The sequence below is a fragment of the Symphodus melops genome (genome assembly GCF_947650265.1).
Source record: "Symphodus melops genome assembly, chromosome: 8".
NCBI classification, from domain to species: Eukaryota; Metazoa; Chordata; class Actinopteri; order Labriformes; family Labridae; genus Symphodus; species Symphodus melops.
The window spans coordinates 6,076,339-6,092,297 of record NC_136698.1 but is presented as its reverse complement, the minus strand read 5'-3'; the positions used below and the strand labels follow the sequence as shown (position 1 = coordinate 6,092,297).

The following is a 15,959-nucleotide window of genomic DNA, read 5'->3' as shown; positions in this document are numbered from 1 at the left end:
GTTTTACCAAACGTTTGCCCACCCTATACTTTCTTTTCTGGTTTCCATTTTCTCCCCTTCCATTTCCCTCCCTTTATTTCTCCCTTTGTCCTTTAAATTTAGTTTTCTCCTGTTTAGTTATCTTCTTTAACCTCCTCTACATTACTCTATTTTTCCTTATTCTCATTTGGTATCTTCTTCTTTGCTTTTCATTGCTTCCCTGTCCAATCTTTCATTCCTTATATTGCTTATCCCAAATATATATATATATATATATTAACTCTCCTTCCTTTTCTGGTTGCATTCTTTCTATTTTCTGTCTTTGTTTCTTATCCTTCTGCTCCTTTCTTTTTATTTCTCCTCCCCTTGCCGTTGCTTCTCTTACCTTTCCTTTCTTACCTTGCAGAGTTAGTACAGGAGTCGGTGCCAACTTCTACCAACAATGCCACAGTGGTTGTATCAGCTGCAGGTGTGATGCCGTACCTCCATGGTCGCGTGGGTGGAGGCGAACAAAACAGCAGCCATTTAATCTCTACAACATCTTCTGCCACCTCCTCCTCTTCTTCCTCCACCATCACCTGTGACAGGCAGCCAGCTCCTCCTGGGACATTAGTGGGCTCCCATCTGCAGGGACAAAGCTACTCCTTGGGCATAAGTAACTCAGGCTTGGGCCCGCCCCCGCCCATTCCCACTAGAGGAGTGTATACATCCGCAGGACAGCACAACGGCTCAGATGGATGCCACCTGGCTAACATGGTGACTAGAGAAAAAACATGAATACACAACAATGGGCCATAAAAACCCACTCTACATCTATGTACCTGAAAATATGCCCCATCTAATGAACATCAGGACCATTTTTGCTTTCATTCAATTGCATATTATTATTTTAAATGCACTACATTTCACAATAGGGTGACGTACTTTACATGAAAAATATGATTGGATTGTACATTTAATTGATATCTGGAACTGTGGCTCTGCCTTTCTTAGTAATTGTTATGTCTTTGTTGTGTGCAAAGTTCTGCTGAAAGACGAAGACAGTTGCTATGTCTCTTGAGGAAGTTTGTTTCTAATTTGTCTCAACCTCAGGCACACAAACCAGATGAGCCTATAAACAGCCTCCCTCAAGAACTCTTCCTTTGAAAATTCCCATAATGCATACACCTCATAGTACTGTATTTACTACTACAGTATGAGGTTCCTTGTCCGCCAGCCTACCTCCCTGTTCACTTGTGTGTCTCTGCACAAGCTGAAGAGCTTTCTTTGTCTGCTCTCACTAGGCTTACATCATCATCCATAATAACTTGTGTGCAGAGATAATCACAGCATTGAAGTTCTTCAGGGAACTGCTTCCAGTCCCAGTGCCGTCTCTCTAATGGAGGGAGCATGTAATTAACAAAATGTACAATTCTCCCAGGTTTTCAGAGCATATTCAGCACAATCTTTCCAACGTTTGAAACCTGACATCAACATAGGTGTGTTGGTTTATATAAGGGAAACTTTCTACAGAACAGGCCTTGATCAGTTTACAACTGTAGAAAGAGTTTGAGGATGTAGTATAGACATTGTTAGGTAGACTGATGAAAGTTTCTGTCAAAAAAACATCAACAATATAACAGAAACAGTTTTGTTTTCTGTATCTGTTCAGTTGGGCAATGGTCAGAGCTCCTTGTTGGGCGATCCTCCGAAAGAAGTCAGACTGCCCTCCAATCCCTACCTGAACCTCGCCAGTGTGATGCCAGGGGTCGTTTTGCAAGGTGAGGAAACAGACAAACGACAGTTAAGACCTGTGCTTTTCTCCTTCAACCTATTGTTTAAGTGCAATTATCTGTATTTTGATAAGTGCAATTTGCCCATCTGGCCAAAATATAGGAAGTCCTCTGCTTTCAAGCCTTTCATTATGAGGATGCTAACTCAGGTCCTTTTAATTTTTCATTTGTTTTTAGTTTTTAGTTTTTTTTACACAAAACAAGTTAAAACAACTCGAGTTCAAACGTTATCGAAGTGTCTGAAGGTTTGTTGAAGTGGTTAAATAGCAAACAGCTTTCATTAAGGATAAAGCAACAAACTCAAAGTTTCATGGGCAAATCAAGCAGGATTTATTTGTCTTACAATGTTTATGCCTACATTAGTTCCTACCGTGTTATTTAGCTCATTGTACCTCCTCCATGTTTTGTTCCTATACTCAGGTTCAGTGGGGAATAAAGCACAGGGTGGACAGCCTGGCTCAGGCGTGTACGGCAGCTCGGTTGCTCCCGTTGTCTCCCAAAGTTCTGGCTCCTTCCCTCACAGCGGGACAGCAACAACCACAGCTCCTTATACCACTGATACCTCCACTGACTACAGCCAATACAACCAGGCCTACACACAGGTAGGCCACTGCATTTACAGACCCACTCTAAAGAGATACCCATTAAGACATACACAGATTAATGCAAGATTCACACAGCTGCCATTTTTACTCTGTCATGACGGAGGAGCTCAAGTGTTTATTTCTACTGTTAAAACAATATTAAATATTAAACAATATTTAAACCAATTTAAAGTCACATATTATTCAAAATACATTTCACCAGAGGTGTCCCTCGACTGGAGAAAAAAAAAACTGAATTATGAGAAATGTCCATCCTTTTTGTCTTTTCCTGCAACATTTTTCAGAAAACATGGGTGACACTGCCACAGCTAAGTGTTTGTTCTACCCTCTGAGTCTGTCTTGCCACTTTATACCAGGGCATGGTACCAGAAAGCCAAATTCCCTTTCAGAGAGGGGTATGGTCAGACATAGCCCACTTTCATTTAAAGCTACAGAAACTACAGAATACAGGATTTAAGTGGCTTTCATACAGTAGACATGTTTCGTGGAGCTCTGAGACTTTAACTGTATATTAAAGTCCACTGTGAAATGCACAAGTTATAATGACAGTTGTATTTTTTCAGTAATGTTCGTAATGAACTGTTGAAGCGGATAAGCTTTAATTTATAGAAACAAATTTGTAAACTCATGAGGACAGCTTAATACTAACCGCTAACTTTAACAAACGTGCCTGTCCTATCTAGTAGTAACACAATAAAACTGCAATGTTAGCTTAAAAGAGGTTAACTGTTTGATGTTTTTGGCATTGCCGCTTAACAATTTGCTGATTTATTGTTTTCAAATAACACATTTGTAAATGTATTGAGAAGGCTAACATACAAAAGCTGAAATGAGAATGTATGCCTTTCCAATGATAGACAATCATGTTAGCTATAAGTAACAATTATCCAAACCACTCAAATACAAACAACCACGACCAAACAGCAGACTAACTCTAGTAACCCACAAGTAAATGCCTGTAGGCTATCTTAAAAGGTTTACAGTTATCAGCTTAAGTTATCAAAACAACATAAGAGGAAAAAAGTCTCATCAGCTAGCTAACATCACTTGATACCAATGTATGCCTCCCCTCCCAATGATGTGGTTTTATGCTAATGTTAGCTGTTGTGTTACAGTGGTCCATTGGTTAAAATATGTTGTTCTGCCTTTTCAATGTCTTTTCAGTTGCAGTGAAAGAGAGACATTAATACAACCCTAACCTGTGATAAACCAGCACAACGTTATAATGCCTTTTGTTTTTGAAACATAGCAACAGAAAAATGTGGATATGACAAATTGGTATTGAGCTTTACTCTCCCTAAAATGTGTAAAACGAAAGGGTGAGCGATGGATGTCAGCTGAATAGATGATCGATGGATGCATAATGAGTGGATGGGTGCAGCAGTGACAGAGTGAGCTGTAAATGTTGGAGGCAGGGAGGTGTTAGATGAGAATTGGTGGGGATATTTGGACAGAGAGAATGAGATAGGATTTGGCAGATAGCGCGCTGTCTTTCCATCTGTCCCTGCTCCTTCCTCTCTCTCAACACTTCCTTCTGAACGAGTGATGAATCCTTTCTCCTCGCTGGTTGTCTGTACCTCTCTTTCTTTCTTCTCCCCTTTCTTCTTTCTCTGTTTCTATCACCATTGTTTTTCTTCCTTAAGCAGCAAGTGACACGTTTGATATTTGCTGTGTTTTACAAACCCAATTTCAAATATTAATTAGAGTGTACTCATCCATACTAATGAATCATGATTGGATAACCAATAAAATGTTTGGCTTAATATGTCTGGAAAGTGGAGACGATGAAGAGGAACAGGGCAGAGCCATCGGCAGAAAGAAAAAAAATAATGAAAGAGACAGAAATAAAGAAGGAGGACAATAACCGGCAGAGACAAGAAAATGACCGAGCAAACATTGATCTGTCTGCTAGCCCCACTCTGCATCGTTGCAATGTTTTCTGATGTGTGTCTGTGGGTTGTGTGTACCATAGGAGGCCATGCAGCAGTGGTACCAGCACTACCAAGCAGCACAAGCTCACACATACAGCAATGCTCCTTTACAGGACAGCACAGCCACAGACTACACCAAGGAGCACACTCAGGTAACTCTTTTTTAAACAGCAGGGCATCTGTTTGTGTAGTATACTGCATTTATATGTGCATTTATTTGACCATAAACATACAGGTTGATTGGTCTCTGTAAACAGGTTCCTACAGTACATAGGTCAGGTCAAAATATGTTCCTACTTAGTAGACAATGAAAAGATAAATTAGGGGTAAATACTGAACAACATATTCAACATATTGATCTCGTGTCCCTCGACAGCCCAGGTTTGATTAGCTGTTTGTTTGCTGCATGGCTTTGTCTCAAGGAAAGGGCAAAATGCCTCCCAGTGTACTAAATTAACTAAATAATAAGGTAAAAAAAAATAGATACAACTAACATAAAATCCAGAATTAAAACTTCCAACATGGCTGTAAATCTACACATAGATAGATGTTTAGTTCTTGATAGTCCTGTACATCTTAAATGAATACTATAACTGTTTGACCAGGGTGCGGTCAAGTCTTTAAGGTCAGAGGTTAGCACCATGACAGTGCAGATTCTTCTTTAAGTTTTGTTTTTAATTTGGTATCATTAAAAAATTTAATACTTCTTCTTACCAACATATTTGCACTGTTGGTTTGCCTTTAAATTATTTTATCTGAAATATTAAACTGAAATTCAGTCAGGACCTTTACAGGATAGATGCAGTAAACCTGCGCCATGTGTTGAAAAATCTTTTTGTGTTTCAGGCTCCCCCAGTCACGACCTACGGGGATTACAATTCCTACATGCAGGCGGTCACTCAGTACTACTCACAACCTGCAGCAGCCAACCAAGCCTACGCCACAAAGGTACACTCACATCCAAACACATGCACTCAAACAGAGCTCCTTCATGTACTCACTTCATGTATCACCATCCTTAACTAAATTATGACAAACTATAGTGACATGCACAAGTCTGTTTCCTCAAATCACTTTATATCTACTTCTCGATTTTGAAGCTATTTAGATAAAGTCAGAGAAGATTTTTTTTATTTATTTTTTTTATAGTGTATGTCGTTTCAGCCCAATCCTTGCAGCCCTCTTCGATGGCTATCCCCTTTACATTTTGCACACAATATCACCACAGCTGCTGCCAGGGACCCTAAGATAAAGCTTTTCTATGAACAAGCTAATTCAAAACACAGTATATCCACATTAAGTCCTTTTTCAGTCCAGAAATTATTAACATTTAAGCTTTTATTCTGACACATAACTATTAAAACTATAACATCTTGTGGCATAATATACAAGTATTCTGAACTTATTATAGAGGAGGCTGAACGAGTGACATCACCGATTTGTTTAATTTAACCACTAGGGGGCACACATGTTACGGTGTGTACTGTACAATTTCTTAACCCAAGTTTTCTCGTATCGACATGGATTCTGTCTAACAGTCCACCCCATATCGTCTTCCTTAATATTTAGGCTCATAGCTCGTTCTGCCTGGGTCGAGTCAGTGAAAAACTGTAAATGAGATAATTAACAGTCAGTTCATTACTGTAGGTGCTTTCAACAATAATGAACCCTGTAATGTAAGGGCTTAAGAGTGTTTATCATTCTGCTTTGTTGTTGTGTGTTGCCTCTTAGGAGGTAGATGTGTGTAAGCCTCTAGGAGTGTCTCTGCACGCAGTCAGTAATGGTGCTGCCCCTCCACCGGCCGTCCTTCCAGCTGCTGCCGTGCTCCCAGCTTACAGCACCCTGCCTTTAATGCCCGGCTTCCTCGGACCGCCACACCCGGCAGGAGCCACACCAAACCCAGTCACGCACCCACACACTGCTGCTACTGACTGGAACACTTACTACTACGTGAGTAGAGATTCACACCCATATTTTTTTAAAGGATTCACCTAAGTTCACCTGGAAAAACCCTTATATGTCCCTTTTCAATGTTTTTAATTAAGAACTAGAAGCTTCGAGTTAGCTCGCTCAGCTCAGGTGACAGAATCCAAACATTTCATTTTGTGTCTCTGCTCTGACGTCTGATATTAGTGGGCAGTATTAACTGTTTGCAGAGCTGTGGTCGAAGATCTCTGTTCTTAGACTTTAAAGTATTAATTTGAAATGTGGGTCAGATTTATCCTTTAAAGGCCAAGACAATATCATATTATAGTGTGTCACTGCTTGGTGTGGTGTTTTTCTCATAATGAGACAGAAAGCAGGATGATCTGAGGCTTCAGACGCCTGAGCTAAGCCTCATCTCTAGACAGACTAACATTTGTTTGTGCAGACAGCCTCTGTGGTCTTTTTTTAGCGGGAGATCCTCAAACTGCTAGAGCTTAAAAAGACAAACATGCTGGATGCTTTTTCTTTTTTTTTTTAAGGTAAAACTTCTCACACAGTTTTCCTCTTTCTTTTTCAAATAACCTTTTTCAACTTTATCTTTGTCTTCTTTCCTGTCTATGCTCATCCCTGTTTTTCTGTTGCAGAAAATGGGTGACATATTGTCCTCAGCACATCCTGACTCGTACCAGGTCCTGCGAGTTTGGGAATCAGTGTAGAAAAGTGTAGAGAAAAAAAATGTGATGATAACAATGACAAACAAAAAGAATTAGGCTACTTACTTCACGTAATCCTGCACTGAGCTTGGTGATTGGACCATGCAAAATGAACAATATAAGGAATGGTTGAACAATATAAGGTTAGGAGTGCATTACATTGTATTTGAAATAGTGGTTGTTTACAAATGTTCTTGAAATAAATTCTTAAAGATCTGCACAAACTGGTCTACTGTCGAGCCTGGTGTACTTGTAGATGCAGTAGTTCCTCTTAACATGAGAGATTTTCTTGAATAAGGGCAATAAAAACACCTCCGTTTTTTTGTCTTTTCAGAACCAGACAAGGGGCCATAAGAGAGAGTACCCTCAGCTGGCAGTGCAGGAAGTGACATCATCAGACGGTGCCTACATCGGGCAGCACTCCCAGGGCCTGGGAGGACAGTACGCCGACTACTTTAAGAGGAAGAGGCTCTAGTACAAACCAAACCTACTTAAAGCTTAACACTTGTAGAGGGAGCCACATACAGCGTCTGCTGGGTGTCACAGCTCCCTCTGGTGGCCTTTCTGAGGTGGCTATTTTGCATCCCTACAGTAGGTAATGAGTTTATTAGAAGTAGGGAATGCAAATGGCGCAAGTGAAAGTAAGCCATAGTGCTCTTTGATTCTGGCACTTATTTACACACGCGCACACACACACACACACACACACACACACACACACACACGTAAACACGGTGTTGCTTTTGTCCTGTTCAAGCCTTAACTCTTAAACTTAAACTGTTGTTTCTCAGTGTGTCAACTGTACTTAACCTAAATGATCTTGTACATGTTTTATATCATAATGTAAACTTCAATATACTGCATCTGTGCTTATAAGCTGCTTTTGTACTTGCAGCCAGGCGACCTGTCTGCCTGCTCAGCCTGTCATAGGACCTGTCTTACTCAGGTCTGTCTCTTTTAGAAAAGACAAAATGTGTCTTTTGTTGTTGCTTTTATTAGTCAGTCCAAACTGAAATGTCTTTGTTCTCGCTTCAGTGTCTTTTCTCTTTTCCTTTTATTGCCCAGGTTCCTCTTTTGTACCTCCCCCGCAGAGAATTAGAGTGCGTGTTAGTGTGTGTTTTAATGCGTGCTTATTTGCTTTTTTTTTCTGTAGGAAGTGTCAGCCATTTCACTCCCAAGGTTTTGGGAGCACATCAGGAAAACAAAAAGGGCCTGAACCAATCAAAGCCCTTTATTGTGGTGACTAACAATAGCTTCCCTTAATGAATGGACCTTTGTGAAGGAGAGGATCAAAGGCTGGTGTAAATACAGTGTGTAGTACAGAATATATAAAGCCATGCGTAACAGACAATATCATATATAATGGACGTTTCAAAGCTCGTGTGTGAGCGTGTTGTTCGACATGAATGGAAGGAGAACATTGATGAAGTGTCTGCTTCTTTTGTCAACCTTTACTGTTATATATTTGTAAGATAATATAATAATAATAATATTCCAACGCAATTCAAGACATTTATAGATATTGAAGCAGATTGTGTTGACTTAAATGTATTTTTCTGCTTTGGTTTGGAACATTGAAGCCAAATACTGGGGTACAGTGCTTTCTCTTTTTTTCTCTTCTATTCAACTTAACACCAGTGTGTGTGTGTGTGTGTGTGTGTGTGTGCGTGTGCGTGTGCGTGTGCGTGCGTGTGTGTGTGTAAGAGCTGTTGTGATTGTGGAAAGAAGAGGCTCTACTTCCATTTCCAGCTGCCGTTAGAGCATGAAGGTTTCAGACTGTGTGTCTGTGTCCTGGATCGAACCTCCAGACTGAGAAGAAGCAGTTCCTGAGTGTTTCCTATCAGACAGTAAACATAAGAAACAAAACCCGGACAAGAGTTTCATTAATGAAGTCTCTTCAACTTGGTATATCTTGTCAATATGAATCCGTATAATCCTTGAATAATCTGGATTTAGTTTTTTTATTCTTCGTTAAAATGATAGAAACTTTTGTTTAAGTTGCCTCCGTGAGAAAGACAACTTGTTGATTTAAATCTTAGCTGCTTTTACAAAAGAACAGTGAAACGATTCTTTCCTCGTTCTGTTTTAAATCGAGCGTCGAGCAAAGGCTGTGAACTGAACTATACTTCATGTCTAAAAACAATGTGTTTGATGTTGATCACGAAGGGGCTTGTTATTTTGAAAAGACAGCTCGGGGTTGTCTAAGGAACAGGCAATAACTGTAGTGTAGAAAGATGAATGTAAAAGGTGTCTCTTCTGGTGTAAATGTTTGGCCTTCCACGCAGCATTACACACTCAATGACTTAGTAAAATATTTTTTACTATTTGTACGTGTGCTCACAGCTCTGTCTGAAGAGTGTAACGTAATAGAAATACCATGCTCACACACTGTGAAAGGCAAGTGCAGGTGATATCAGATCACACACACACACACACACACACGTCTGATGTGTGGAGTGAGTTGATGAGATGACCGCTCGTCCTGGGCAGAGAGAACATACTGTAATGCAGACACAATAGCAGATGAGCCGAGCGTATCTGTATGCTTATTAAGTACTAATCACATTAAACTAAGGGCAATAATTGTTGCTGAATTCTTTGTGTTTACTTTGTGTTGCTAACATACTCACAAACACACACCTGCATGTTTTCCCTTCGTTTGTGTGTCTGCTCTCAGTGATGCGTTTCAGGGTGTGAGAATGTCAACTCATTGCAACACGTTGGAAAGCATGCATGCATAACATATTTGAATATGGAGTTTGAAGACAACAGCCCTCCAATGCAATAAAGGATTCTGCTCAATGTTTGTGCACAAACAGGCCGGAGAAGAAGGACGAAGCTCGTGCTCTTTGTGTCTCTGTGTGTGTGCACGTCTCTCTCTCTCTCCTGTCGGAGGAGAGTTTGTGTGCATTGATGGACAACATGAACACAGAATTACTCATTTTCATAAAGCTGTGCCTAACCTTTAATAAAAGTGTAAAGGAAGGATTTAGATTCAGACCTTTGAGCGTGTCACACTTCCCCTACTGTTACTAAACACCTAAAACTTCACTCTTTCTGTTCACTTATTCAGCTATTTGAAGCACGTCATGCTTTACTCTCCTCTAGAGGTGATCTGATACTGACACTATCACAACTCCAAATGAGGTATCAGCTGTGAGCGAGTGAACCAATCAGTGCGTCAGTCCCCAAACATAACTACTTACACCCTCAGAAAATCGACTGGTTAAAGGCACATTGATAAGTAGAAGAAGAACCTATACCCGTGCAGTAGTAATGTAAGTGAAACCTGGTAATGATGCAGGCTCTCATTGTTCTCCATCAATGTTCTGTAGTACTATCTGAGGGCTTCTCTCTATCTGCAAATACTCGACCCTACGTATCCGAGTTCCTATCTGTCCTTTACATGTCTTCTATTTTCCATTCCTCCTAATGTTACTAACTTTTCCTAACTGTCGTAGCTCAGGTCTTTGTGGGGTGTCTTAGTTTCTCCTTGTGATTTGAGACTTCTGGAGGCCGAGCTCATCATCTTTAATGCTTTCATTTTTGTGATTCTCTTTTAATGTAACTGTTGTCGGCCTGTAATCAGCTTTTATTAAAGCGCTTTAACACACCAAGATAAACGCAAAGTCATCAGATATTTCTAAATTTGAATGGAACTGACAAAAATCTTTCATTCATTAGTTTAATTCTGTTTTATATGAAATCAGTTCATTGCCCTGAAACAACTGTGTGTTGAGGAGTTCCTCTAAACTCGGCTGTCCGCTCTGGCGTGCCTTTGCTCCACTCTGCCCTAAGTGACGGTTTGATTTGCTTCTTGGTGTGAGTGGATGTAAAGAAGCCAGCCGGACACCTATATGCTCTCTTTTTGACAGGTCATTACTCACGCCGCCACCTCTCTGTAAGTGTTTGCTGGTTTGTGTTCAGAGCAGTGTGTTTGTACGTGTGAAGTGATGAGGCAGCAGACTTTAGACAGCGCTGTCTGTATCAATGTTTTCCCGTCTGCCTGCCTGCATGTCTGTCTTCATAATGTATTCAGGTGTCAGGCCTGAATTGTTAAAGTGATGTTCCAAATGTACTGTCAGCGATTTCTCTGCAGTCTGTCTCACTTCCTCTAAAGCCATGCCTATATACTATGGAGTATATATCAGCGTGTGTTGATAAAAAAAACTGTGGACGAAATCAGTGTGAGCTCAAATAACAGCAAGTACAGATTCAGGAGCGCAGTGTGCAGATTCTTTGAGACAGAAATCAGGGGTGTTAATGAAGCTTTGAGACCTCTAGAAGAATCATTTCTCTACCTTTAAATCATCTGTAGAGCTGCTTTTTGTGAAGGTCTCAGAACATGTTTTTTTTTACCACAGCTGTCAAAGGTCAACACAATGCAGAAGTCCAAAGGATTCTCACAAGCAGAGATGTGCTCCAAATGTAGAAATCAAGCAAATTAATAATAATAAAAAAATAACAGAGACAAGTCCAATGCAAAGAACAATGGCAGGAGATAAAATAAAATCTGTAGGAAAAAAAAACAAATGCACCAAATTTACTGCGAGTGCAAAAATGATGCAAAGTCAGAGCCAGTCTGTTTGTGAAAATGTTCGACCCCATCTTCCTCTTTCCAGCACGGTCAGGCTCAGTGAGCTGGTAAAACAGGCAGAGCACTCAGTTTGAAAGTTATTTACACAATAATGTATTGAAAACCAAGTCAGAATATCCTAATAGAAGAATGTCTAGTGTCTTTAATGGAGCTGTGTGGTGCTGATCTGAAGTCCCCCACAGATCTTTGGTCTAAAGTTGGTTTGGGCTACGGTGGGATTTCTAACATTTCTCATATTGTTAGTGTGTTGCTATGACAACAATACAGAAATAAATGCAGTTATTTCGTAAGGGCCTCGAGGTTGTTGACAATTTGGTCATGTGTTGGTGATTTCATTGCTTTTTCTTTCATTCCACCTCGAAGTCTGTTGATTTTTTTTTTTTTTAAGCTGTTACTTGACATTTTAGTTTCCAAATCCACTTTCAGTATACCCCTCTGACTTGGAGACATGGACAGCCAACAATGTGAATGCTGTCCTCTTTTCCTGCAGCCAGTTTTGTTCTCGACGCAGTAAGAGTTCTGCCTACATGCAGATTGGTTTATTTGTCGGGCTTTCACTGGAACCACTGTCTCTGGATTCCTTGTTCCTGGTCTTGTATAATGTTAGTGAATTGCAGATAAGGAGTGCACCTGTGTTTTGTGTATGAGGATTTTTGGATCAGTAATTGTATGAAAGGTAAGTCTGTGAGTTTCTATAACAGAACGTGCTCTGGGCTTGGCAGGTAACGGGGGTGAGGAGAAGGATGTTGAAAGAAAGCGAGAGAGAGAGAGGGGGGGGGGGGGGGGGGGGATGGAAAAACAACTCCAGTTGCTTTCAGACGTTGAGCCTGCAGGGACTTTGTTCTTTTGTTTGTCCTTCTGCTTTCTCATCTTGTGTCTTCTCGCTCTGTGAAGAGTTAGGACTGCCATACCTCTGCATGACGCACACACACATGTAGAGCTGTCACACACTCCAGCACACTCAGTGTCTGTTTTTCTTTAGATCGACTCTCAAAGACCATTTCTCCTCGTCTCCACTCTCACACAACTCAAATCTTTACATATAGATTATTGCCTTTATGTTTCTATGTATATCCTTGTCTGAACTGTGGAATAAAATCTCCCAGCCCTCATATTGATTTCACTGACTGCCGGCTAACTGACAAACCTCGTCCCTCCTGCCCTGATCAACAGATATCTGACGACAGTCTAATCGTAGTCACTCAAACACGGACACAGGTCACAGATTGCACCCAGCCTCCAAACCTGTAAATCTTAGGATGAGTTCATGTGAACATTGATGCCACTTAATCAGCACCAATCACATAGAAAGAGACACATTTAAAGCTCTTTGTTCACTTCCGTACATGACGTCTGTTGTGTTCATCCTAAAGCTCGTTCACTCCTACTGAAGACACACATGTATTGGAAAAAGGCTTACATATATAATCTTCTGCAACAGCTGGGAAGTGTAGTTTTTAGCAAACCTTGCTGTGGAGTCAAGGAACTTTTTATATAAAGAATAAGTCGACATTTTATGTTGTGAGCTTACATTTTCCAAATGTTTCCACATCATTTAGATATGAAGAAAATCTGATTCATTCAACACTTACATTGTTTAACCACCACTTATTTTTCATCGCCCTAAAGTGTTTTTTTTCAAACAAAGGACTCCTTCACTTCAATACTAAAGAAGTGGATGCCAAAATAATTCACCTTAAAGGTCTTAATGTTGCCTTTCTTTAAAATGATGGATGTACTATTCTGGAAATTTGCCAATATCATCTCAAAACCTGTCCACCACATTATACATGCTCTTTATGTATACTGGGGAAGGAAACTTCTTTTATTTATAGGAGAATTTTTTCTTATGCACTTTCAGAAAAAAAAGGCTTCTCACTCTTCTTCTGTGCCTGTGACTAGATGTGATGATGCCCTTCAGGATGGAACACACAGTTTTAAAAAGCACAGGAAAATCTGTTTGTGGGTTTGCAGCAGCAGCTGGTTTTTTTGGCTCTTCAGTTGCTTACAGAATCGTGATACTGACATCATGATGCTGTCATTATGGAAGCACTGAGCAAACATGCATCCTTTAATATTTGTTTGTTACTTCCTGTTGTTAACTTTTTATCAAGAGATAAACGTTAACGAAGGAAAGATTTTTCTTATTCAAGTTTTCCGCCACTCGAGAGAACAAATCGATACGCTGGTCACTGTGAGAGACTCGGCCATGGCTACACGCTGCCGCTGCCCACTCTGATGAGGGAAGTTCAGTAGACGTTTGTTTTTGTGCTTTTACATAAATCATTTGCGATCTCAAGTGATGATTGGCTCTCACTGCAAAAGAAGCAAATCAAACGTATGGATGCACGTCCACTTTGGGCTTCATGGTTTTTGCTGCAGTGTCATTTGAAATGAGAAAAGGAAAAAAAAACTCCCGAATCCTGTCAAGATTGATCTCTTTAGCAAACACAGGCCAGCTACAGCTCCAGTTCACTGCTAACGTACCAGAGGATGTAAACTGTGAATTACATAAGGTCAATGGTGAAGCTGAACTTTGCAATAGTGAATGACTGTGTGTGTGTGTGTGTGTGTGTGTGTGTGTGTGTGTGTGTGTGTTGATCACCAAGCTTTGCAATAATATTTTAGATTTCTCCGACATGTTTCAGTGGTTGTAGGGTCATCTAGATTTGCTGTGCTTCTTGCTTTGTAAAGTTTTTGTGGATTTTTTGAAATTGAAATAAACTGTAGATTTTGCTAAGTTTTTTATCACACTGACGTTGCTGTCGTTTTACTGTGAACAAGGTATTTCTAAGGCCATTTGAGCATGCATACTTAAAGCTGTAATATATCAAACTGTTTCCACTCGTTCATGATGTCACGCATTAGGACTGACACAGACAGGAACACAACATTGATTTTATTTATTTTTTCATTGTGTTTTTATGGATACTTTTAACTTCCACAAGTCTTTCATCTTATTTTATTTTGAAAAATATATATATTTCTTTTCTCTTATTTTGAGCAGAAGGAATTGTCTTTTACATTCCTAAATAAAATGTGGACTGAAGCGCACTTGTGTCCTTGTGACAGTCTTTTCTTTTCACAGTTAAAGCCATACAAGTTGCAGGAAAAAGAACTGACCACTGCTGACTGAGCGTGACGGGACTCACTACGGCTCACAGCTGCTGATGGATTCAAAACATTAAAAACCCTCTGCTCACACCTTTAGAACATGGACACACATAAAAGACACTGTTATAGTTTTTCTGGAGGATTACAAATGAAATGCACAATAAACAAATGCCATGTTAGGTCACTGATTTTCTCACTTCAAACTCTCCTCAAATTTAAAGTCCTTCAAAAAACAATCGTTAACAATGACAGATTTTTTTTTTTTTTTTTTTACAATGTTATGTTTAGTATATCAACATGTGAAAAGATGTGAAGGGCAGCTTAAAAACACTCGCGTCATGGGAAACATGAGGTGGTGCTGCCCCCAAGTGTCTCCAAAAGGTACTGCGCTCAATAATCCTAACAAGCTTGATTAACAAGTGCTGTATATTTAGGCAGAAAATATCAAGTGCAAACAGCTTCTTAAACATGATATTAAACCAACACAATCTCATTCTTCACAGTCTGGAGATTGGATTTAACATGATGCGAAATAAGAGATTTTTTGTTTTAGGGATTTACTGAGTAATTTACGGATGACGAAAATAAGACCGATGAAGAGAGAGCAAAGATCCACAGGATGTAAGATTATTGGATTTTCTGTTCCTGTGCAGATGTAGTTTTAAAAAAAGTGACTTTAAAAATAAAATATACTTAATGGTGTTGAGTTTTTCCATGATTCAGGTTGTTTTTTTTACCATGATGAAGAACAGATTCACATTGTTGATAAATCTGTCTGAAAAAATAAAAAACACTCAGCTGATCCTCTCAAGTGAGACGCTTAAAAACAACCATTGTTGAGTTCAAATGGTAAACAAATAAAAAAATTATCATCAATCAATGAAAAAAAACATTGCTGACTGACATCAGCACATCGCAGAAAATCCAAAACATTTGGCTTCCTCTCTCACTGAAAGACTTTCAATCTGTACCTGACCCATTTCCTTCATCTTTTTTTAACCCCAGGAACTTCTCACCATGATCCATCTGTGATCGACTGAAAGAACAAACGCCACTTCACTTTTGGTTTGTGAGAATGTGAGCGTCCAACAGTTCCCGTCTCTCTTCCATTATCTTTTCACCGTTTCCATTAACCAGCTGTCCCCACACACTTCAAAGGCCATTCAGAGCTCAACACGTGAGCGACCAGTCCGCACAGGTTTCTCCTCGTGCAGACGGTTACATCCATGAGATACGTTTGGAGGATTTAAGATCTCATTGAGCACGAGCTAACACTTGAAGATTAGCCGTCCCCCCCAAAAAAATCTCGCATCAGGAAACAT

The 15,959-nt window shown here is 39.9% G+C and overlaps 1 protein-coding gene across 1 annotated transcript in view; it reads left to right on the top strand.

Moving 5' to 3' along the window:
* raver2 (ribonucleoprotein, PTB-binding 2) overlaps positions 1 to 8,804 on the top strand; it is a 67,432-nt gene extending 58,628 nt beyond the window's left edge. Inside the window, exons 10-16 of the mRNA XM_079351311.1 lie at positions 386 to 735; positions 1,631 to 1,739; positions 2,172 to 2,353; positions 4,329 to 4,439; positions 5,134 to 5,235; positions 6,019 to 6,237; positions 7,261 to 8,804. Of these exons, the coding sequence (XP_079207437.1) occupies positions 386 to 735; positions 1,631 to 1,739; positions 2,172 to 2,353; positions 4,329 to 4,439; positions 5,134 to 5,235; positions 6,019 to 6,237; positions 7,261 to 7,401 (1,214 nt within the window). The 3' untranslated portion in view covers positions 7,402 to 8,804. The remainder of the gene's footprint in view (positions 1 to 385; positions 736 to 1,630; positions 1,740 to 2,171; positions 2,354 to 4,328; positions 4,440 to 5,133; positions 5,236 to 6,018; positions 6,238 to 7,260) is intronic.
* Positions 8,805 to 15,959: the final 7,155 nt, after the last annotated feature.